This window comes from Capricornis sumatraensis, chromosome 3 (genome assembly GCF_032405125.1).
Source record: "Capricornis sumatraensis isolate serow.1 chromosome 3, serow.2, whole genome shotgun sequence".
In the NCBI taxonomy this organism is placed as follows: Eukaryota; Metazoa; Chordata; class Mammalia; order Artiodactyla; family Bovidae; genus Capricornis; species Capricornis sumatraensis.
In genome coordinates this window covers 100,055,397-100,082,345 of record NC_091071.1, presented here as the reverse complement: position 1 = coordinate 100,082,345, position 26,949 = coordinate 100,055,397, and the positions used below count along the sequence as shown (strand labels likewise).

Here is a 26,949-nt window from a genome sequence, read left to right as displayed (position 1 = left end):
TTTGTATTAGTGTGTTACACATGTATACATTTATGAATGGATATTGATTCATTATATTAACTTAAGCACATAGTTTACTTTTTGAGTTGTATAATTATCTATTTTGGTTTTGGCAAATGCATGACTTGTATTCACCATTACGGTATCAAACAGAATAGTTTAATTGCCCTAAAAATTCTTTCAGTATTCATACCTCCCTATTCCCCTGCCACAACCTGTTACCCTTTTCCAGAATATTGTGTAGTTTCTTCTAATTTTCAGCAACTAATTCTGTGTCATTTCTATTCATTGATGGAGATGACATATAAGCAAATCTACAGGTGCCCCATATAGAGATACAAAATTCTCACATTGCATATTCCTAGATTGTCATTTTCTGCAAGGCTGAGTACCCAGTCTTCTGGGTAAATGCTAGCATGCTATGAACCCCTAACTCATCATAAAACTTACTAGTTTAAAGCTGATTCATTGTTGGCATAAAGCAGCAGATATGAGGACAGGCTACAGAGTGACATTGCTAGGGTTTGAATCCCGACTCCAATACTTACTGTTCTTTAACCCTGGACCTATAATTTACCTCTCCCCAAACTTCATCTTCAAAAGATAGTAGTACGAAGTATCTCACTGCCGCTGCTGCTGTTGCTAAGTCACTTCAGTCGTGTCTGACTCTGTGCGACTCCATAGATGGCAGCCCACCAGGCTCCCTCGTCCCTAGGATTCTCCAGGCAAGAACACTGGAGTGGGTTGCCATTTCCTTCTCCAATGCATCTCACAGAACACTGCAAACTTAAGTTGATGAATGTAGAGGAAGTGAGCAACACCTGGCCCAAAGTAAACAGTAACACTGCTGTGGAGGTTAATCTCTTTCCCTATCACTGACTCTCAAACAAAATGGGTCCTATTGGAATGGCAAATGTCCATTATGATGCAGCACAAGACAAATAAGATATAAAATGCAAAACTAGTTCATTGACTCTACTTTTCCATATATGAATTAAATAGTTTAGTATTTACTTTGGTAAATGATAAAGTGACTCGAGGCTCTACAGCAGTTGAAGTCATATATGAGAACATACTCAATAAAATCATCTCCATTATGGGGAAGTTTACAATACCACCGATGAGACCACTGTGAACTAGCTCCCTATAATGGGTTCACCATCAGTTCAAGAAGGACAAAGGGGCAGAGCAAGATGCTCCTTAGAGTACTATACTTTGTCTTCAGTGGTTTACAGATGGTTCTACAATATGAACACAGAGAATGTTATTATGGCAAACACACAATATCCTTTCTAATTCAAACTTTTCATAAGACTATCTCCCAGAAAATGCCACAGCTCAGATATAACTTTTAGAAAATATTATTAATATTAATTACAGGTGTTTAAGGCAGGGACTATAATCCTTTAAATTGACTTATTACTGGCAAAAATATATATTTCTATCTCATGGGGGAAAATAGGATTTTGGTTTTAATCATAATTAATCATACTTTAGCCTTTAATCCTACACATTACAAAACAAAGAAATTTTATGAACTATTGATGTTCACTATTACTTTAATGTAATTAATGTTAAGAAATATATTTAAATTATTCCTCAAATAAAGCAATATTAAGCTGTATAATACCTGAAAAAACTATGAAAAATGAATGAAAAACAAAGCAGGCATACCTTTTTTTTTCTTTTCTTCATTAAGGAAACTTTAATTTATGTATTCTCATGTATGTATTTATTCAATTCAGTTACTTGTTGGAATAATTTAAACATACACAGTTTGAAGAGTAAGAATACCTAAAAGAAGGCAGACTGTCCAGCAGCTAGTCTTTCTAACCAGGAATTTCCTTATTATCAATCATCTGTCTCTCTTATTTACTGGGAAGTCACTAAAAATCTGAATAGCATCTTTCCCTGTGGAATAAACTAGGACTTTCTCTTTAAATTTAGCAGTCTTCAAGATCAAAATCCACACTTGGTAGCCACAGTTTCAAAACTGCCTTGGTAAGGTATCACCATCACTGGTGATATTGATGCTGTTTTCATTGCCATCTTTGTGATCATCATCCATCATCATTATCACTTCCATTACCATCCTTATCCGGTATTCACAGAGCTTTATAAAACACCTAAAATATCTATCAGGGAAAATACAAATTTTCTCTCAAGTAGTTTTCATTCCACAGCAAATATTCCGATGACACTAAATCCATACATCTCTGTTCCATTCTCACTGACATTATCTGTTTTGTTTTTTTCCATTTATTTTTCTCCCAGTGGAAACTTGATTATGTTCAGAGAGCCATCATTCCCTCATACCCTCATCAGTACTAGAGCGCACATGACTCAGGGGAAATTGGATCCACTTTCAGATCTTGGGGTGAATTTTAATTAATGTGATTCGCCCAGCCATGGATATTGCTTCAGGTATAAGAAAACAACCTTATGCAGCCATTTACAATAAAGTAATGGATTTTTAGTCCATATTTAGGGGACAGGCTTCTTTCTGCATTGGAATAAGTAAGCAATGTTTCCTTAGTTGCTGCTGGCAGCAACCTTATAACCATGAGGAATAAGGAACTGGGGTTTAGCTGTGCATGGCAGGGCCGACATAATTGAAGAGAGGTTGCTTTCTGATGATGTCACTGAAGCATCAATTCAACTGAGTCTAGATGTAACTTTTTTTATGTGGTTTGTGAGATCTTAGTTTCTCAACCAAGAGTCAAATTCAGGCCCTCAGCAGTGAAAGTCCAGAGTCCTAACCACTGAGAAGCCATGGAATTTCCCTCTGTCCTTCTTAAGTGAGGAAACAAATGATCATTTAATCCAGTAGAAGCTAGAATTTCTACTATTATCAAAAGTACTCTAAAATTCATTGAACCTTATCATCCTATATTTTTACGATTCAACTGTCTTGTTTTTTCTGCTCTACTTCTAGTGTTACCCTCATCGATCCTTCATTTTGTCCTTCACGCTCAGATTGAATTTCTGCAAATATTAAATTTATTCAGACCATTCACCAAATAAGCAAAAAGGATAAGTAATAGCCTATAGAGTGTATCAGGCCTTCCATGGGTTAGGAGTAGTAGTGCCTTAAGAAACACAGACAGAAGAGGACAACTCCTTCTGATGTCTGAAAACAGTGAAAATAATATCGCGTGGTGTTTCTTCCCCTTTCAGAGAAGAGTGTACTTAGATTCTATGGATCTGGCACTAGCTATTTAGTGAAATTGTTTCAATGTAAAGATGCTTATTATTTCACTCATTTACTAGGTTATAATCTAAATGTTTCTCTGACTATATATCTGCCAAGCAAACTTTTAATAGATGATTTGGATTTGTGAATGTGTTAAGAGGAAAGATGAATTTAATAAAAATGACTTATTCAAGGTAAAGACACTTTGAAAAAAGATGAACCCATTCAGTTTAAAATACCTTTAAGAAACAAAGGCTTTGAAATGCTAAACCACTCTACATTTAATTTGCTAGCGAAAGTGAAAGTGAAGTCACTCAGTCGCATCCGACTCTTTGTAACCCCATAGACTGTAGCCTACCAAGCTCCTCTGTCCATGGGATTCTCCAGGCAAAAATACTGGAGTGGGTTGCCATTTCCTTCTCCAGGGGATCTTCCCGACCCAGGGGTCGAATCTGGGTTTCGCGCATTGGAGGCAGACTCTTTAACCTCTGAGCCACCAGGGAAGCCCAATTTGCTAGTAACAAAAGGCAAATATATATTCATATATATTTGTGCAATCAATATATATGTGTGTGTGTGCGTGTGTGTGTGTGTATGAAGAAATATTTGTATTTATGAATCAGTCAGAGACTACAGTGGCAGAGACAGTCATTGGTCAGTCCAGTCATGGGACAGTCAAGCAAAGACTCATGCCCCTCCCTTTTCAAAATCTGGAGTGGTTGACAACTTCTCAGCTAGAAACCATGCTATCCAGTCTTCTTGCCTCCACATATGATTAAATAACTAGATGTCACTTCCTTTTTTAAACAGCAGATGTGTCTTTTCTCTCCCCTCAAAAATCAGAAGATTCCAAGACCCTTAAGGATGTAGAAACCACAAGACAGAAGGACTCTCCATCTTAGCATTAACACCTGGAGAAAAGCTATCTAATAAATAGGGACATGTGCATTGGACTTTAACTTGAGCCTTAAAACAAAAAACACATTTATATTGTGTGACCCACTGAAATTTACAAGTAGCAAGTATTACCATAACAGATTTAAAAGCTGGTAGCACAAGTATAGAAGCACCTTAATAAAAATCTAAAATACCTAACCCTGGGTTTAATGGTAAGGCAGCAGAAAAAAGGTAACTATTGTTCAGGACTGAAAATACTAAAGGCTAAAACTACTTGATTAAAAATGTCCTTTTTTAATAACTTAGAAAATATCTTGGGAGGGAGAATCAAGTGATTATTGAGCCTTATAGATTTAAAGAAAGACATTTAAAAGTATGATAGTAGTTGTATTAGTTACTGCATACTTACTTTGGCAAGATATTATAAAAAGAAAAAAGTTTAAGTTCAAATTGCCTATTTAATAACAAAAAATGAAAGGAAAGTCAAAGTTGGGACCTCCCAGATTTGGAAAAGTCCATTGCTTCTAGAACCTGAATAGTAAGAAAAAATATTGAAAATAGCTTTGAGCAACAAAAGCCAATTACGCTTTCTCAAATAGAAGAGTTTATCCTTCGGACAAAAGGTATTTGCTTCACACTGAATTACTGTTTTCAGGCCTCAAAGTGACCACTATTATGCTGAAAGAGAAAACCAAGAAAGCGAGGTGGAAAGAAATAATTTGATAATTGTTTCTAAACCATAACTGAGTGTGGTTATTGGTATGTCCAAGTAATAGGAAACAAAGAAATGTCTACTAATTTTCAAGGGAAATTGTAACTGTAAAAAGCCATGTGCCTAGCTTACAAAATCCTTTGTCTCTTTAAATCTGTAAACAATTTGAAAGGAACAACTGTGAAATACATAAACCCCCCAGGGAAAGCAGATTCCTCTCTGCCAACTTTGATGTAGCACTGAGCACAACAGATGAGAAAGAATCTCCCAGTGGAAGCATAGGTAAAGGAGAACAGTGGACGAGGGAAAATGTTTCAGGGAAACAAACTGTCTAGACAAGTGACTTCCAAAAAGTCAGAGGAGAAAGTCTTCACTTTACTTGCCTGGCTGATTTCAGTATTGCTCTGTCACAGTGACTACTATGTGCATCCAGTCTTCCATTTTTCAAGTGGGAATTTTGTTATTTTATCACTGGTCCATTCGTTTATATATTTTGGTTTTGGTTCCCAGTTCACTTTACAACAAGGAGCAACAAAAGGACACAGTAGAGAGGACTGCACATCACTTAGATCCTCTCATTGGTCTTAACTGTATTGGATTGGATGTATGGGAAGAAAGATGCATATGGATATTTGGTAGACAGAAGACAAGACATTGGCTGAGATGGCAAAGTATTCTTTGGAAATGGATGTTCCCATTTACGTTCTATTGTGTTGTCATGAATAAGGAACTCCCTAGGGGCTACATTTCCCTGATCCCCTTGCACCTACTCTGTCTATGTATCTTCAATATTTTCCCCTTCAGCTAGTTAAGAGAATATTCCAAGACTCTGAGATTCCATGGCCATAAATTAGAAGGAACTTTGCTTTGATACCAGACAAACTACATGAATTAAGCTGTGTACCAACACCTTCATCAAATTCACATGTAAGGGAGAAATATAATTGTATTATGTTGCAATCTAAGAGTTGATAAAACTACATTACCTTAATAAATATAGTCCTTGTTAGATTATTCTATTTATATTAATTCAAAATTTGTGTGTAATCAATATGAACTATGCTTGTCCTAAGCAGTCTTTTTAATAAACAAATTAAATTATTTATATACATTTGAAATATACTTATCAAATTAAATTCATAATGCAATAAAAATTAAAAAATAAAGTGGAGCATTTTACTTTCATAAAAAATTAATCAGAGGCTGTATCAGTTTGGAGGCTTTTGAATCACTGCAACGTTCCACTTTAGACAAGTCCCAGATTGACTTCATTAGACAAATTAAATACCTAGGTATACTTCAAATTAATTAGATTCTCAATTCTAACTTTTATTTTAAGACCTAGACTGAAGGCTTCCAGAAAATAGGGATATTTTCTTTCAGTATTTAGTCTCATTTTATGCTGCTAAAAAGATTTAGGAAGTAAATACAGGGATTTATTAAGCATTTTTATGATGTTCTATAACTATACTCAATCATTATGAACAAGAAGAATTACAGAAATTGTTCTGTTTTTCTCAAAAAGCATTAATTTATTTTAATATGTCACCAGGGCACATTTTTATCTGCAGTTAATTGTGCATTTAATCATAATTTTTCATTTTATTTTTTACAGTTTTATTGAGAAAAAAATGACATGTATCACTGTCTAAGTTGTCATTTAATTTGCATTTCTCTAAAGACTAGTAATGTTGAACACCTTTTAATATATCTGTTGGACTTTCATACATCTATTTATGTCCTTTACCCATTTTTCAATTGGGTTGTTTTTTATGCTACTGAGTTGTATGAGTAAATAACTCATACTTTTTTGGATACTACTCACTTATCAGATATATTGTTTGCAATTTTTTTTTCTCATTCTGTAGATAGACAACATATTAAAAACTAGAGATATCACTTTGTCAACAAAGGTCCATATAGTCAAAACTATCATTTTCCAGTAGTCATGCACAGATGTGAGTTGGCCCATAAATAGGATTGATTGCTGAAGAATTGATGCTTTAGAATTGTGGTTCTACAGAAGACTCTTGAGAATCCCTTGGACAGCAAGGAGATAAAATCAGTCAATATTAAAGGAAATTAATCCTGAATATTTATTGAAAGAACTGATGCTGAAGCTCCAATACTTTTGCCACCTGATGAGAAGAGCTGACTCACTGTAAAAGATCCTGATGCTGGGAAAGACTGACAGGAGAAGTAAGCAACAGAGAATGAGATGGTTGGATGAAATCAACCAGTGGCTGAATGACCAACTGGCTGACTCAATGGACACGAGTTTGAGCAAACTCTAGGAGATAGTGAAGGACAGGGAAGCCTAGCCTACTGTAGTCCATGGCATCACAAAGAGCTGGGTATGACTTTGTGACTGAACAACAATGAAATTGTCTTTTCACTTTGCTGATTTTTTTTTTTCTCTTTGCTATTTAGAAACTTTTAAGTTTGATGTATTCCCACTCATTTAATTTATTTTATTTTTAATTTTGTTGCTTGTGCTTTAGGTATCATATTCAAAATTGATTGGCTAGACCCACGCCAAGAAGCTTTATTTTAGGTTAGTTCATGATTTCAGGTTAGTTCATGATTTCAGGTCTTACATTTAAATCTTTAATTCATTTTGAATTCATTTGTGAAAATTATATAAGATATGAGTCCAGCTTCATTATTTTACATGTGAATATCCCATTATTCTAGCACTATTTATTGGAAAGTCTCTTTCCATTAAGTATTCTTGGCTCCCTTATCAAAAATATTACTTGACCATATATGCTTGAGTTTATTTCTGTGCTTTCAATTCTCTTGCACTGGTCTATGTGTCTATTTTTATGCCATTTACATGTTCTTTTGATGACTTCTTTTATACTGGAGTTTGTTATCAGGAAGTATGAAGACCCCTGCCTAAGTACAATTTTTACAAATACTAACATAGACAATTTTTTAGCTAAAACTGAAAGAATACCAAAGGCTCTCAATATTTGCTTTCCCTTTTACATAATTTAAAAAAAAAAATGTTGAGTGAAAAATCACTTGTCGTTGGAAAACATCCACTATGACCCTAAAAGTCAGGTTAATTTCTCCCAAATAAAACCACTGAGAATCTGGCTCAAGGGAAAATATCAATTTTGGTTCAATATCCTGCAAGGCTCAGCAGTCAAGCAGAACAAACTGTATCTCAGCATAAAAGCTGAATATTGTTTTCACTTCTTATTTGTGCATGTGTGTTTTGGTTATATATGATTATAATGTACATGGTAAAATTCAGAATTTATGTTATATGTTCAAGGGGAATGGTGCTAAGTACTTATTCTATTGTTTTTAAATCTCGTCCTTTCCTTCAGTGTTTACAAACCAAGTTTCTCTCATTTTTATTTTTTTAAGTAACATTTATGCCTTATCCATTATTTATCTCAGAAATGTCAAATAAATTACTGCTTAGTATTTTTTATCTATAATTTTGGTGGGTAAGCTTTAGTAACCATACCTTCTGACTATAATATTTGATATTTGATGTATAATTCTGTTATACTCCAAGCTCCATAAGAGAACAGACTATATCATATCTTTGATGTCTGATCACACCTGCGTGCTACATGAAAGCTGTCCATATATTTTCAAAAGCAGTAAAATGCCTTATTACTACTTCATGTTTTCATAGAACTCTACATAGGAAACAATTAGAAATAAATTTTAACTTCTTAAAAATAGAAAATTATTGTTTTTTAATAACAGCACAAATTCTTCAAATATGTAAACTATTCTTTGGCAGAGAGTAAGAAAGTTTTCATACCACCATAGAATCATTTCATAAGTGAAACAATAATTTACTTAATATTGCCCCAGTGGCTTAGAAATAGTCACATGGTTTCCAAGAGTGTTGGAAAATCTGGTACAATAAAAGCTTCCATCCAGCCTCTCACATTATATCTTTAAAGAGATAGTGGAATGCTATACAGAGTACCTCCAACCCAGTCTCTTATCAGTGTTGTAGAAAAAGTTACAGAAAACAAAGAAACAAAAATAATTGTCATTTGCTTTAAAAAAGTGACAAGAGAAATACTCCTCAGAATTAGTTTTAACATTCTGGGCTAAAAGCAAACAAAGAAACTCTCAGAGAAGATGGAATGAAGGGTTGGGAAATAATATTTGTATATATTCCTCAGGGTTAGCTAAGTTAAAAGAGGCCCCTCAGTGCCTGAGAAATATAAAGAAAAGATAAAGGGCTGTACATGAGAAAGGATTATTACACTACAATGTCGTGGAAGATGATGTAGGTACATAATCCATTTTTCTTTCTTCCATGTTATTGTGGTCCCAAATTCTCGCCCATGTCCCTCTGTCTTTCATATGCCAAAGGAAAGAAAAATTGTCTTTGACTGTCTCGTTTAAATTGGCATGTACCCAGGCGTGACCGAGAAGACACGAGGGAATATCTGCTTTGGGAGCTCTTCTACACCCAAGGAAGAAGCACTGCTGTTTTTTTTTGTTTGTTTGTTTCTTTGTTTGTTTGCTTGGTTTTTTAAACTGACTGCCATGTTTCTAATTAGGATCCCTGAAACTTCAGTAGCAATTAGCTTGAAAAGCACACATTAATGATAACATTATACAATAAAGAGGTAGGAGGAACCCGGGTGGTTAATGATACTGTTGAGTCAATAAATCAACCAAGGGCTGTCCTAAATCTAGGTTTTCAGATGATATGATAAATCCCTTCATAATTTAGGCTGTACACAGCTTTTCTGTTACTTTCTCTAGTTGAGAGGACATCTTTATTCAGTGAGAATTCAAAGAAACCTCTTTAGCAGGAAGTGGCTAGAAGATTGTGAAGATATTATGTATAATTAAAACAAGCTTTTGAACTCAATAATTTAGAGGTAAGATTAACAAACACTGAAAACTTATGGAATTAAAAAAAACATGAGATGGAAAACAGCAAAGAGAATAGAGATTGGATTACTTTGACATTATGAATTATATGAGTCAAGAACACAGTGAGAGTTAAAGCAATGTGTGTTAAGTTTCCAGTAAAGGTTGCACTAAACAAAATAAGCCACTCCAAGTTGCTTTTCCATATTCCCAGGCTAATTACAGTATAATAGAATAATCATTTGTAACTGAAGGAGTCAGTAATTAAAGGTGATGCCATACATAAACATATACTTGAAGAAAGGTCTATAGAGGAATTTGGAAAGAAGTTGAACCTAGACAAAATTAATTAATGAGAATAAAACAATTTGAGTCATAGTTAAGAGAGCTCATATGGATTTATGCACTTGCGTATGGCTCTGAATCACTAATTGCAGTTAAAATAGTTCAGATCGTGAAACATATACCTGTACACCCATGTTGTCCTGCCTATTTGCATATGCAACTCTTGATTGGAAAGGGGTTGGCAATAACTCTCCTAAGACTTTTGGTAAGTTGGCCTAAGATAGGCAGATGCCATTTTCTTATATAATTACCTATGAACCTAAATCCAAGATTGTTAGACTCACCCAGAGAAGTTTGTAGTAGTGTTAAATGGGAAATACGCACATATATATTTAGATAGCATATTTAGATAGCTTCAGTCCAGTTCAGTTCAGTCACTCAGTCATGTTCGACTCTCTGTAACCCCATGAATTGTAGCACTCCAGGCCTCCCTGTCCATCACTAACTCCTGGAGTTCACTCAGACTCACGTCCATCGAGTCAGTGATGCTATCCAGCCATCTCATCCTCTGTCGTCCCCTTCTCCTCCTGCCCACAATCCTTCCCAGCATCAGAGTCTTTTCCAATGAGTCAACACTTTGCATGAGGTGGCCAAAGTACTGGAGTTTCAGCTTTAGCATCATTCCTTCCAATGAATACCCAGGACTGATCTCCTTCAGAATGGACTGGTTGGATCTGCTTGCAGTCCAAGGGACTCTCAAGAGTCTTCTCCAACACCACAGTTCAAAAGCATCAATTCTTCGGTGCTCAGCTTTCTTCACAGTCCAGCTCTCACATCCATACATGATCACTGGAAAAACCATAGCCTTGACTAGATGGACCTTTATTGGCAAAGTAATGTCTCTGCTTTTGAATATGCTATCTAGGTTGGTCATAACTTTTCTTCCAAGAGGCAAGTGTCTTTTAATTTCATGGCTGCAATCACCATCTGCAGTGATTTTGGATAGCTTATAGACAGATAAAAAGAAATACAGCTAGTGCTATATAGACATCTACTTGAATTTCATTGATATAGGTAAGAAAATGCATTGGTAAGATTTTTGAAATAATTAATACAAATGTATAAGCCTAAGGAGGTTTTCATTGTACTGCATTATGTACAGTGCTCAATCATCCATTGAGTATAAAGAAAAGTAGACAACTTCCTTAGCATTTTCCCACATACAGATGAATTCAGAGCTCAACCCAACCGAGTACTACTATCATGCTCAAGACCAAGACTGTTTCAAAATTAAATTAAGAAACCAAAATACACTTTCAGCATTTCATTTTATTCCTCAACATATAAAAATAAAACAAAATAATGTTTAAGATGTTCAAAGAGAAATTACAGCAGATCAATACATAAATTCAGGAGAATGACTATTGGAGCTATTAAAATGTCTCCATGTTTTTCTGAGTTTTCTTCTAATGAAGAGGAATACCAAAGAAGGTACTGAGGAAGCACATTTCATTAGTCAGTCTTGGTCCCCATTGGCTTTAACTTTGATTCTATTTTTAATTTCTCAGCCATGACTAGTTTCACCAGCAGCAGGGATCCAGGTTGATGATGGGAAAGGTATTCTTAACTATTAAATACTGCCAGTTACTCTTATGTGAATTCAGCTTCTGAGACTTAAGCCTCAGTCCTCCTCTGGCTCCTGGCAGATAAACTACTTTTATAGAGAACAAAGATAACACTTTTTTTCCCCTCAATACTGTCATGGGGTCATGGATTCACAAATATCCTATAGATCATTCTGTCATTCCTTCTTTACAAGTCAAAAGTCTATCCTATATAGAAAAAAGGTAGACATAGTATTGGTAATGCAATCGATTTCCACCATTTCACACGATATAGGAGATTTCCCCTCTCTCTCTAACTGGCCATCTCACATAACTCTATTGAATATGAGTTCTAGCTAGAATCTGCCTGCCAATGCAGGAGATGCAGAAGACACAAGAGACGCAAGTTCAATCCCCAGGTTGGGGAGATCTCCTAGAGGAGGAAATGGCAACCCAACCCACTCTAGTATTCTTGTCTGCAAAATTCCATGAACAAAGGAGCCTGGAGAGCTACAGTCCATGGGGCTGCAAAAGAGTTGGACATGACTGGGCAATGGAAGACAAAAAGCACATACACAATACCTCAAGCCCCCCAAATATTTTCCCTGAATTTTAAAGTCCAACTCCATCCCTAAAATATCTTAATTTTACTGTTTTTCTAATATTTACCATGCTTAGCATCAATTGATCCCTTCTTTTGCAATATTATTGTAACAATTTTATGCTCATGGTAAAATGTACTTTTGAATAGTGTAGTGTGCTGATTTTAGTTTAATAGGAAGCTTGGAAACAAACCTGAGAACCAACATTCTAAAGTAGTTTCTCTCCTGTCCTCAGTTACAACCTTCATCAGATTGAAAAACTAAATGGTTTATTATTAAAACAATTTGATATTAAAAATACAGATCAACTGACTAAGGTAACTATGAAGGGGGTTTATTCACTAGTTTATATTCTGGAAGACCTTGAAGGTTATTCAAACATAACCTCCACAAGATCAATTATTAAATTAGTGTTTCCTCTGCTACTTTCTTCCTTAAACCCATAGTTATTCTATAATTTTCTCCTCCATCACATATACATTTCATTTTATTCCCAAGCCATACTACTTTATTCTCATTTCCCCTCCTTTTACTTAGTACTTGGCTATATAATAGACAGTCTATATGAAGTAAGCCATTTTAAAGCATTTGTAGTAGAAAGAGAATTGGACTGTAAACAAAAAGATCACCTTTAATGAGGTAAAATATTGGTCTGGTTACTCTATTCACAACAGCACTATAAACATTGGAAAAATTAGTAGTTATTTTTGAAATAACATGAAAAAGAGAACCTCACATACTCAGAAAGTATGTAAGCCCTTTATATGTTTTGACATTATTTAATCCTCACAAGAGCCCTTTAGTGGATTATCATTATTCATAGTTTTATGATAAGAAAATAAAGATAAAAAGAGACATCCAACATCTAGTAACTGGTATAGCTAGGATTTGATCCTAGGGTGAGTGACTTTAGATTAAACTCTTAATCATTAAACAAGCCAAGTTCTAATAACTACCACCAGAAAAACTATTTTTGATACTGGTTGGACTATGATCTCTATGCTACCTTCAAACACTTATGACAGGATAGAAATAGTTTTAGAAATTTCTTCAAGAAACCATGGGAAAACAATACTGCTAAAATTTGAAATTAATAAGAAAATCCCAAGAAATATCTCCAGAAAAATAGCCTGAATTAATGAATCAATGTCAATACTGCAAGAATGAAAACAAGGTTTATAAACAATATTTTTTCTGGCAAATTTAGATTGGAGCCTGGTCCAAGTCACACTGATTTTCTAGAGAAATTTACTAATTTACATTCAACTCATGGAGAATTTTTTAAAAAATTAGAAATTTCAGAATGACAATATTGTAATAATTTTTATATAAAAAGGGAATATGAGGTTGCGAAAAGTAACATCAAAAGTGCAGTCAAGTAAAAAGTATATTTTTCAATGTAGCCTGTGAGAGGTAAAGCAAATCTGCAACAAATCTCCTATCCTTTTCTATACCTAATTAAGATCAAGCACTTAATAGTTGGGTCAGACTTTTAAGACATTCCGATATTTTCTGAACTGAAGTTATAACAATTAGGAAAAGGCAAGAGAAAGTTCACTGGTGGCACTTGTCCCCTTAAGTAGATCATGCAGAATCATTCTAACCTCAACTATTCAAATTACCCTTGAGCTGCCCAAAAACAGAAGAAAAAAGAGAAAAAAGGAAAACTTGCTGTTGTTTCCCTAGACAGTATCACATTAACCCTAGCCAAATTTCTGATATTGAGAGAAAAATATCAGAATTTTTAAAAAACTGTTTTATTATAAACAGGATTATATTTATAAATATGAAGAGCTTTTCCTTCTCTGATTTCTAAAATCCATGACTGAAAAAACAGCAATTGAGACACATAGCAAACCAACAAACCAACAAAAAATTCCAAAGAGCCTTATGTGATAAATGATACATGACAAAATACATTTAAACCGTTACTAGGCCCAGAGGAATTCAGCAGAGAATAAACACAGCAATGTGGAGGTTTTCTACTCCTAAATCCTTTGACAAAAATGACAAAATATGGTCCTTTCATGTAATGACAGGGAGAAATAGGAAGCTTGAGAAGATAAAATATGTTACTGTTCAGAAGGGGAGATGGTGGTGTCACAAACATTATATTTCAGATTGGCAGTTCTTTTTGAAAAGAGTCTCTGAATCTTTTGTTTTTAAGAATGGGGAATAATAAGAGTGGTAGAAAGGGGAGAAACACAACAGCTTCATCTCAACATTTTTGACAGACAAGACTGTATAAAGACTACTTCTGAATTCATTTAGCACACCCAGGAAAAACATGCACGCAAATATATTTCTAAACAGAATGCCAGAAGAATGTTGTTAGCACATTTGTATATTTCCAATTCTTCCTTACTACCCTTATTCAACACCCAAACAAATCAGTTTAAGTACAACTTCTCTTACTAATGTCTTTCAAAGCATTGCTGCAGTCTGATTTGAGTCAAGTAACCATCTGCTGCAAATACAAATAGAGCTACATTCAAGAATTATATTACACAGGCTTCCTAGCAAAGCTCTTACGTGCAAGCTGTTCTTGTCAAAATCAAAACCATTGTGATGATGCATCTTAATATTCAATCAGACTTTAAGTAAAGAGTGACAAAAGTCCACATATGGATGACAGCTGTTTCTTCAGTAAATATTTTCCCATTTATTGAATGGAGGCTTATGGCAGTTTAGGCTATGTTCCATCAGACATTTCAGCCTGAACTGCCGGGGGACGATTCAAGCAACAACAAGGATAAAATTTTTGTTTTTAAATCTTTGTTACAACTTATATCTGAAAAAAGCACCCACCAGCTCCTCCAACTGAAGTTGTACACTATACCATTATTTTGAAAATATCCTTTCCCAATAGTTACTGGTAAAAATATTAATTTTATAGAACTTTATATAATACCATGGTATTTATAAAATTAAAGTATAATTCCTGTATTAAGTTCCTAATTACATGAACAAAATTATTGGGAATTTAAACATATTTACCTATAATTTGATAAATTATGAAATATTTTAAAAAGAGGGATTAGTCTATTAGTTAAAAGAAGTTCAGATAAAAGAAGGCCTCTTTTGAACCAATAAAGCAGCTTGCAAAGCTGGAAAGTCAAAGAAAAAGTGAAGATGGATTCTGATGATTAATTAAGTTACTCCATAATACTACAATGTTTACACATCAATAGTTAGAGAAAAAAAATGGTTTCAATTAACAAAGACAAACTTCATGTCTTACTAATATCCTCAAACATGTACAATGTTCCTTTAATAAATCTTAAATGTTGTGTTGGACTTAAATTTTTTAATAGCCCATTTTTCAGGTAGAAGTTTTGAAGTTTGCTAACTACAAGGTCCACTACTAAGTAACTTAGGTCTCCTGTCTTTAACTTAAAACAATGCTGAGGCTCTTCTCTGGTGACATCAAAGTGATTATTAGGAGAGTAGTACGTTGACTGTGTCTTAGGCAAGACTTGCAATAATGATGTGTTAAGGAAATGGTATGCCTGAGCTTCTTCACAGTAGATTACAACTTCTTTTTTCCTTCCTGTAATGTAACTGTTCAAATCAATATTAAAAACACTTTTGAGCCTGTTGTCTTACATTCCACAACTCTTCTCAGACTTTTTTTTTTTTTTTAAGGGAAATTATTTCAGATCAAACACTACAAAGAATTTCTTACCCTGCTATTGGATCCACTGCTATTGCCTTCGGATTGTGAAGTTCCAGGTCAATCAGGGTGACACAAACAGAGCCATTGTAATCACACACAAATATCCGGTCACTGACATGGTCCACAAAATAGAGATTCCTGGTCAGCCAATCAATTGCCATTTGTTGTACATCTGAAACACACACACAAACACACAATCATTGACTCGCATGTGCAAATCTAGTATCATAAAACTAAGAGTACATAAGTCTGTCCAAACCACCACAGAAGATGTTTTAAAAGTACAAGTAGCTTTACAATTAAAAAAAAAACCCTGCAAAGATAATTTCTATGCCAAAATAAGTGCTTATTCTGCAAAATAATCACTATCTCTTGATACTTTTTTCCTGCTATCTAAGCACTGAATATGATCTAGACAAAAGGGCAAAGAGTTTCTAAATCCTAAAGAATAGGAATTTACATTAAAATATTTCACCTAGTTTTTGCATTTGTTCAAATAGTTCATCTAACTCAATGGACATAACTGGTTCAATGACACAGCTAAATGTTTTAGTAGTAAGAGGAATACATATTTTTTGTGAACTAAGGTAAACTCTTTTTTACAGATCCTCTTCTGGAAATAACACAAAAGGAGGGGTGAAATGTTCTTCTGATGGCATATGTAGACACTGTAAAGTAAGATTGCTCAAAGATCGGTTAATTCTCTAGAAGAGGGCTGTTTCTCTAGGAAAGTAATTTGTTTTATGATGGTAATATTCTATATCTATGCTGTACAATAAAATAATGACTAGTCAACTGTGTCTAGTGAGCACTTAATTTGTGGCTAGTGTGACTGTAAACTGAATCTTTATTGTATTTCATTTTAATTAATTCAAACTTGAAAAAAAGTAGGAAGCCAGTGACTCATATGAATAGTACAGGTCTAGAAGAATGTATCTGTTTTTAACTTGAGTATTTTCTATTTGATCAGAACCATACACTATGAAATTTCATGCTAACCAACTGACATTTATCCCAATAGATAACCCTAAAAGTTATGGTTTCTTATTCTCTGAGGCACTGATCATTTTTATACCTAACTATGAATATCATTTAAACATTTCTTTAAGATGCTTGTAAGTATGCATTTCCACTAATGATCTTAGATCATCAATACTGGGCTGGTTCTCCAATAATTCCATAAATAAATTTCTGATTCAAATTCATTCCTGAATTTTATGACAGTCATATTTATATCTACGGCAAATTTTAATTTGATAGTTGTAGATGAAAAAGTGAAAGTGAAGTTGCTCAGTCGTGTCCGACTCTTTGTGATCCCATGGACTGTAGCCTATCAGGCTCCTCCATCCATGGGATTCTCCAGGCAAGAGTACTGGAGTGGGTTGCCATTTCCTTTTCCAGGGGATCTTCCTGACCCAGGGATCAAACCTGGATCTCCCGCATTGAAGGCAGATGCTTAACCTTCTGAGCCACCAGGGAAGTCCAAGTGAGATGTGTGTATCTACATATATATATATATATATTTTTTTTTTTCAAACCATGGTAGAGAAGACACCAATTGTGTAGAAATCTCTAAAAATCCCTACAAGGACAAGCAGCAAGTGAATATTGCAATTCACTGGATACAGATTTTTTTTAGGTCATCAATTACAGTTTCATTTCTAAATTACATGGTTTTTATGGAGACATAAGCATTTAACTACTCCACAGACTACATGAACCATTTCATTAGCCAGGATATTTAAAAATCTAAACTATTTTTTCTGTCTCCAGAAATGTAGAAATGTATACTTAGCTTTGCTTTTTATTCCCTTTGCATTATTATATTAGCTAGAGAACAGAACCCACTGTTTCAAATGTCATTTCAAATACCTAGTGTTCAGATAAAGTATGTGCCAAAGTCCATTCAGTAACCCATCTCTCATGGTAGGCCTGCAGTTGGTTTAGTCTATGCAATTGTAAATTCAGACAAAAGAGCTGTTTGACAGCATTCACACCTTTCTTCAGTTCTGGATCACTGCAGAAAGATTCTCTGCTACTGAAACAATAGGTATTGTTAACAGCATCCTAGTTTGAATCAGCAAGGTCTCACTAAAAAACCTAATAATTAGCCTAACAGAAACAGCGGGAATTGATTTTGTTTCCTTTTTCTAAACTTGAAGTTTCTATCTGCTTTTAATATGATTTTTATTAAGACTGGAGAATTAATGCAATTAAACAGAGTTCAAGTAAGTAAATCAATGGATGAATGGATAGACATATATAGAGAGATAAATAAATAAAATTAGGTAAAATATTTTGAAAATTTTAGGAGATTTTTGACATTATAAAAATGCCTCTAAAATTTTAGTAAGATCCTTATTACTTTATTGTTACTAAAAAAGTTGAAAGTGTTCCTGTTATAATTTTTCTCTAATTGCTTTTAATTCATTTTTCAAATAAAAGTTACTAGGATTTTACCCTCCCTGTTCTTTTGAAAGAGTTGCTTTATGATCATTCAGAATTTCTTATATGCCAAAAGTGAAGTTTACTTTTGTGTTTGTATCTACAACATCTGTAGGTACTGACTACTTACTTCTGAATCATAAAATAATCTAAATATCAATAATGGTAAACATTTGAATTACAGCAAAAAAATATTGAAATTTTTTGAAACTTATAAAGTTACATATAAGTAACTTAACAGTCTTATTCAAGGGTAATATATGCTGAATGTAAAAACTTATACAAACAAAAAAAAAGTTGTATCCAAGAGAAATTAATTTTAAAATTTGAGGGAAAAGTTTAAAAATGAGTAGTAGTTATGATAATCTATAACTGGATTAAAAATGTTACATCAGATTTTTCTTATCATCACATTATAAGACAACTAATTAATTATCAGAATTGGTGAATGTAGAACTTAACACTTTTGATTTACTATAATGTAATATATGCTAATTATTGTGGACTAAATTATTTTCCTTCCAAATTCATATGTTAAAGCCTTAATGTCCGCATGGCAAATGTGAATATATTTGGAAATAAAATATTTAAAGAGAATATTACATTAAAATGAGGCCATATAGTGTAAGCCCTAAACCAAATTTTCTAGTATCCTTATCGAAAGAGATTTAGGTATACAGAGACAATTCTGGGACTACTTGAAAACAGAGAAAAACAACCCAAAGAAAGATCTCAGAAAGTCCAACCCTGTTGCATCTTGAGCTTGGAATTCCAGGCTGCAGAATATGAGAAAATAGATTTCTTCCTTTTTTTGAGCCACCCAATTTGTGTATTTTTTATATTAAACTTTGTATTTTATATTGGGGTATAGTTGATTATATTGGGATATAGTTGAGTGCCTTTGGGTCATTTCTAATGAGGTAGATGAACCTAGAACCTATTATACAGAGTGAAGTAAATCAGAAAGAGAAAGATAAATATTGTATTCTAATGCATATAAACGGAATTTAGAAAAAAAGGTACCGAAGAATTTATTTACAGGGCAACAATAGAGAAACAGACTTAGAGAATAGACTTACAGACATGGGGAGAGGGGAGAAGAGAGTGAGATGTATGGAAAGAGTAACATGGAAACTTACACTACCATATATAAAATATATAGCCAATGGGAGTTTGCTGTCTGACTCAGGAAACTCAAACAGGTGCTCTGTACCAACCTAGAGGGGTGGAATGGGGAGGGAGATGGGAGGGAGTTTCAAAAGGGAGGAGATATATGTATACCTATGGCTGATTCATGTTGAGGTTTGACAGAAAACAGCAAAATTTTGTAAAGCAATTATCATTCAATAAAAGAATAAAATACTTAGGAATATATCTACCCAAAGAAACTAAAGACCTATATATAGAAAACTATAAAACACTGATGAAAGAAATCAAAGAGGACACTAATAGATGGAGAAATATACCATGTTCATGGGTTGGAAGAATCAATATAGTGAAAATGAGTATACTACCCAAAGCAATTTACAAATTCAACGCAATCCCTATCAAGCTACCAGCCATATTTTTCACAGAACTAGAACAAATAATTTCAAGATTTGTATGGAAATACAAAAAACCTCGAATAGCCAAAGCAATCTTGAGAAAGAAGAATGGAACTGGAGGAATCAACTTGCCTGACTTCAGGCTCTACTACAAAGCCACAGTCATCAAAACAGTATGGTACTGGCACAAAGACAGACATATAGATCAATGGAACAAAATAGAAAGCCCAGAGATAAATCCACACACATATGGACACCTTATCTTTGACAAAGGAGGCAAGAATATACAATGGAGTAAAGACAATCTCTTTAACAAGTGGTGCTGGGAAAACTGGTCAACCACTTGTAAAAGAATGAAACTAGATCACTTTCTAACACCGCACACAAAAATAAACTCAAAATGGATTAAAGATCTAAATGTAAGACCAGAAACTATAAAACTCCTAGAGGAGAATATAGGCAAAACACTCTCCGACATAAATCACAGCAGGATCCTCTATGATCCACCTCCCAGAATTCTGGTAATAAAAGCAAAAATAAACAAATGGGATCTAATTAAAATTAAAAGCTTCTGCACAACAAAGGAAAATATACACAAGGTGAAAAGACAGCCTTCTGAATTGGAGAAAATAATAGCAAATGAAGCAACTGACAAACAACTAATCTCAAAAATATACAAGCAACTCCTGCAGCTCAATTCCAGAAAAATAAACCACCCAATCAAAAAATGGGCCAAAGAACTAAATAGACATTTCTCCAAAGAAGACATACGGATGGCTAACAAACACATGAAAAGATGCTCAACATCACTCATTATCAGAGAAATGCAAATCAAAACCACAATGAGGTACCACTTCACACCAGTCAGAATGGCTGCGATCCAAAAATCTGCAAGCAATAAATGCTGGAGAGGGTGTGGAGAAAAGGGAACCCTCCTACACTGTTGGTGGGAATGCAAACTAGTACAGCCACTATGGAGAACAGTGTGGAGATTCCTTAAAAAATTGCAAATAGAACTGCCTTATGACCCAGCAATCACACTGCTGGGTATACACACCGAGGAAACCAGAATTGAAAGAGACACATGTACCCCAATGTTCATCGCAGCACTGTTTATAATAGCCAGGACATGGAAACAACCTAGATGTCCATCAGCAGATGAATGGATAAGAAAGCTTTGGTACATGTACACAATGGAGTATTACTCAGCCGTTAAAAAGAATTCATTTGAATCAGTTCTGATGAGATGGCTGAAACTGGAGCCGATTATACAGAGTGAAGTAAGCCAGAAAGAAAAACACCAATACAGTATACTAACACATATATATGGAATTTAGAAAGATGGCAATGACGACCCTGTATGCAAGACAGGAAAAAAGACACAGCTGTGTATAACAGACTTTTGGACTCAGAGAGAGAGGGAGAGGGCGGGATGATTTGGGAGAATGGCATTCTATCATGTATACTATCATGTAAGAATTGAATCGCCAGTCTATGTCTGACGCAGGATACAGCATGCTTGGGGCTGGTGCATGGGGATCACCCACAGAGATGTTATGGGGAGGGAGGTGGGAGGGGGTTTCATGTTTGGGAACACATGTAAGAATTAAAGATTTAAAAAAATAAAAATAAAAAAAAATAAAATAAAATAAAAATAAAAAATAAATTAATTATAAAAAGAAGATACAAAAAACTTAAAGAAACCTATTAAAAAAATTAAAAAGCAGACATCACTTTGCTGACAAAGGTCCATATAGTCAAAGGTGTGGTTTTTCCAGTAATCATGTACTGATGTGAGAGTTGGACCTAAAAAAGGCTGAGCACCAAAGAATTGATGCTTTTGAACTGTAGTGCTAGACAATACTCTTGAGAGTTCTTGGACAGCAAGGAGATCAAACCAGTCAATCCTAAAGGAGATCAACTCTGAACATTCATTAGAAGGACTGACACTGAAGCTGCAATACTTTAGTCACCTGTTGCGAAGAGCCAACTCATTGGAAAAAGACCCTAATGCTGGAAAGATTGAGGGCAGGAGGAGAAAAAAGTGGCAGAGAATGAGATGGTTGGATGGTATCATCGACTCAATGGATGTGAGTTAGAGCAAACTCCAGGAGATAGTGAAGGACAGGGAAGCCTGGCATGCTCCAATCCATGAAGTCACAAAGAGTCAGACAGGACTGAGCAACTGAACAACAACAAATAACTGAGTCACTTTGCCATATAGCTGAAACTAACAGAACGTTGTAAATCAAATATACTCCAATAAAAATTGAAAAAAAACAAAATGAAAAAATTAAAACACAAAGAAAAGTAATTTATGTTGCCAAAGGAGAAAGAGGGTGGGGAAAGGATAAATGAGGAGTTTGGGATTAACTCCTACTACATATAAATTACTAATTACTGTAAATCCTAATTAGTAATTACCCTACTACATATAAAATAGACAAAAAATAAGGTCCTACTATGGTACAGGGAACTATATTCAGCATATTGTAATAACATAATGGAAACGAATCTGGAAAAGAATATATATATATATATATATATATATAATTTCCTCTATAAGAGGATATACATAGATATCTAATGATTTATTCTTTTGCTTTTGACATCCTTCTTGTTACCTGGCTTCCTTCATTTTAGTTTGTAGTGTCTGCTCCATAGCCATGCTTCCTTTTATTAATCCATTCATTGTTTACCTGCTTCAGAAATAAAACATCCTAAAAACTTCCTATTTTCTATTCAAGTAGGAGATGAGAAGTTGCCTTGCTGTTGTGACTAGGGGAGCAAATTTAGAAGCATACCTATTCTCAGAATGCATTCTAAGCTAATCACCTTATTGTTAGCCCTATTCTATATCTGCATTTTCAGACGTGCCCAGGGTCACTAATTTTTGAGTCTTTCTGGGGTTCTTCATCTTGGCATCACTACTGTACTCACCAAGACATTAATCTAATTTGCTTATTATTTAATCTTCTGTCATTTATTATCCATATGCTTTGTCTCATCTTTCTTTTTATCTTTTTTGGTTAAAAGAGTTAGACTTTTAAGAAAAACTGTACTTACATTTTGAAAAAAATTTTTTTTTAACAAACTTCAAAAAAAGGACAGATATTTAGTGCAATCTGTAGAGTTTGCCAGAAAGTCCCTGAGGACAGTTTCAAGCAAGGTAGTTCAATGTCTGATTAGCAAGTTTTAAAGATCATTCTGAATGCTGTGTGGATACAAGGGTAGAAATCTGAAACCAGATGATGAGTCAGAAAGACCCTGAAACCTTCAGGAAATATATGGTGGCATCAAAGACTATCAGAGCAATGATGAGATTATGCAGCATATACTTATCATAGTCTTTTGTCAACATTAAATATGTAATCATATTTAGATTACTACATTCAAGTTATATTTTAGCTTAGGTGAAAGAGCCAAAAATCATAGAAATTTTGAAGCCATCACACACATAAAATTCAGAAACATTTCAAATACTGATTGCTTCAATCCATATTTCTGTTCTTGTATTTTATGAATATTTAACATTTTTACTTTCACTCAAATATTGTCTCTTAAGCTGTGATGTTGCCTTCACCGAAGAGAATTATAGTGTTTCCAGTATAAGTACAGAGAAGAGCAGGTAAAAATGAAATTTATAAAATGTCAAGATTGTATGAGAACCATGTTTTCCCTGATTTATGTGTTTCCCAGTTTAAGCGGGAAATTAACATTTTGGTTTTACAGCACTTTTCTTTGGTAGAGTATTTGAAAATGCCCACTGAATGATGAGATGATATAATTTCATTTATTTTTATAGGTTGCCACAATCAAGAAGCATATACTTACTTTATTCCTAGATTATATTAAATAAACTGAACTGAGCAAGCAAAGGCTCTGCCTGCTTACAATAATAATTAAAATGATATTAAAGAAGTTCAATTTGGGCATGCCATGGGAAAGGATATTCTTAATCAGGAATAGAATCTGTGGCACATTATAGAGACTTTTTTTGTTATTTTCTCCTTTCACTGAGAAAAATGTGTCTCTTCCTAGCTATGCTCCTGTTTAAATACATGAAATATAGTCAAAATGAACATCAGTTCTTGATAGGAATCATCTGCATGCAATCTGTATATATGTCTATGAAGTAAAACAAAGAAGGTACTTCTGAAATGGGATAGTGAGCTGATATCAGTTATCTTCATGGGTCTTGGATGTTGTTATTTTTGTTAGAAAGAAAGGACAGGAGATGACAGAGCTTTTGAACTTCTCTCCACCTTCCTGTTCCACTATTTCTCAATTTCTTCTTCTAACCCAAAGAACAAGTCACTCTTTTTTTTTTTTTTTTTTTACCCCTTAATAGTAGATATACTTAGAGAAGATGCCAATCTTTATTATTCTTTCTAGATAACAACAACAACAAAGAAAAACAAAACCAGTTTATGCAAAGGTGCGTTTTTCTTACTAGGCAAAATATTCTTTTTGATCTTTAACTCAAATGAATTCAGTCTTCATCTTACTTTTATCTCTTTCTGCTTTAGCCCAAATTAAATTTACCAGCAAACCTTGCTCAAGACACTATCTTCTCTCCTCTATGTGCTGCAATAGCTTCTTAACTGGACCCTACTTCCCTTCTAGATGCACTATAACTATTTTCTCAGAGTACCTGAAGTGATCATTGTAAAACACAAATTATATCATGACATGAAAAAAGGTCTGTGATCTGAGATCTATAGTACATTTGATTGCCAGTGAAGAAAAGTCTTAACAAATCAATTGACTCTTGAGATTTACTCTCCTGTAAGAGATGGGAATACCAGACCACCTAACCTGCCTCTTGAGAAATCTGTATGCAGGCAAGGAAGCAACAGTTAGAACTGGACATAGAACAAGAGACTGGTTCCAAATAGGAAGAGGAGAGCATCAAGGCTGTATGTTGTCACCCTGCTGATTTAACTTATATTCAGAGTACATCATGAGAAACACTGGACTGGAAGAAACACAAGCTAGAATCAAGATTGCCGGGAGAAATATTCATAACCTCAGATATGCAGATGACACCACTCTTATGGCAGAAAGTGAAGAGGGACTAAAAAGCCTCTTGATGAAAGTGAAAGAGGAGAGTGAAAAAGTTGGCTTAAAGCTCAACATTCAGAAAACAAAGATCATGGCATCCGGTCCCATCACTCCATGGGAAATAGATGGAGAAACAGTGGAAACAGTGTCAGAGTTTATTTTTTTGGGCTCCGAAATCACTGCAGATGGTGACTGCAGCCATGAAATTAAGAGACACTTACTCCTTGAAAGAAAATTTATGACCAACTAGACAGCATATTCAAAAGCAGAGACATTACTTTGCCAACTAAGGTCCGTCTAGTCAAGGCTATGGTTTTTCCAGTAGTCATGTATGGATGTGAGAGTTGGACTGTGAAGAAGGCTGAATGCCAAAGAACTGATGCTTTTGAAGTGTGGTGTTGGAGAAGACTCTTGAGAGTCCCTTGGACTGCAAGGAGATCCAACCAGTTCATTCTGAAGGAGATCAGCCCTGGGATTTTTTTGGAAGGAATGATGCTAAAGCTGAAACTCCAGTACTATGGCCACCTCATGCGAAGAGTTGACTCATTGGAAAAGACTCTGATGCTGGGAAGGATTGGGGGCAGGAGAAGAAGGGGACGACCAAGGATGAGATGGCTGGATGGCATCACGGACTCGATGGACGTGAGTCTGAGTGAACTCCTGGAGTTGGTGATGGACAAGGAGACCTGGCGTGCTGCAATTCATGGGGTCGCAAAGAGTCAAACACGACTGAGCGACTGAACTGAACTGAACTGATGAATGTTTTCAAAAGTACATCACATATTTTTATAAATACCTAAGCTTGCTAAACTTTATTCAATTTTAAGTCAAAACTCTATGGAGTGTTTCTCTCTGTCACATTTCCATAAAGGTCACCCAGGAAATGAGATGTGTTAGCGTATGGCAGAGCCTGGTGGGCTGCCGTCTATGGGGTCGCACAGAGTCGGACACGACTGAAGCAACTTAGCAGCAGCAGCAGCAGCAGCAGTGTTAGTCTCTCAGTTGTGTCTCTTGGAAACCTCCTCTGTCCATGAAAGTCCATGGTAATAGGTTACCAATTTTCATTATATTATTGTTTCTTCTGCATAGTTTTAATAAACATCAAGTTTTACTCTAAATGTTGTCTGTTCTTTTTTTTTTTTTTTCAAAATATCATTCTTCTCCCAAAAGTCTCAAAAAACTTCCCCACATTTAGCACAAAATTCATTCTTTAATATGGATTATGAGACTTCCAAACCTCTCTTTTAACTTGCATCTTCCTTACTCATTTTAGTGCAGCCACTCTGATCTCCTACTTTTTTCTCAAATTGCAAAGAAATCTCCCTTCTTAGAACTTTTGTATCTAATCAACTAGAAAAGAGAGTATTTGAATGTGCCTGGCTTGTGCTTTCCCTTCATTTTTAGGTATATGTTCCAAGGTCAGTTCTCAGAAAGGCCTTGACCAATGGATATTAAGAAGACCATGCCCCAACCTTGACACCTCACCCCCTGATGCAAGTAACAATGATTCATTTCCATCAGTCAATATCATGGCTATCATATTATTTTTCCTGTAGCAGTCATATCAAATGATATTAGTTAAGTATTTAGTAGTTCACAACACTGGAAGTTCCATATGAGCAGGGATCCTGTATGTCTTGTTCACTGCTTTATTACCAAAGCCTAGAATTGTTTAGCCATGATAAGTGTCCAGTAAATATTTTCAAATGAATATGGCTCTTCTTTTCCAAATACCCTTTATTCAAGAACCTCTTGCCTAAAATCTGTGCTTCCACTTCCACATCAGACAGTGTGTCATCTGAAGTCACAGCTCCTTTGTTTTTTAATCAGCTGTGATGTTTTTCTTTATTTCACCTGAACTCAAATTTGGCAGGTCCCTATCCTTTACCCAGAAAAGATGTACACAAGAAGGACAGAGATTATTTAATGTGGATGACCAATTTTATGAAAGGGCAATTAGGCAGTTAATGATCCGAAGGTATGAGGAGTGAGTGAATAATAGTAGCATGAGATATGATAGTGCCGTATAACAGCGCATGGTGACTGGGGAGCCTGAGTGACTAA

At 34.7% G+C, this 26,949-nt stretch overlaps 1 protein-coding gene across 1 annotated transcript in view; it reads right to left on the bottom strand.

Moving 5' to 3' along the window:
- Positions 1-26,949, bottom strand: part of LRP1B (LDL receptor related protein 1B) — a 1,972,098-nt gene that overhangs the window by 1,138,442 nt on the left and 806,707 nt on the right. The window contains exon 7 of the mRNA XM_068968462.1: positions 15,842-16,004. Within this exon, the coding sequence (XP_068824563.1) occupies positions 15,842-16,004 (163 nt within the window). The remainder of the gene's footprint in view (positions 1-15,841; positions 16,005-26,949) is intronic.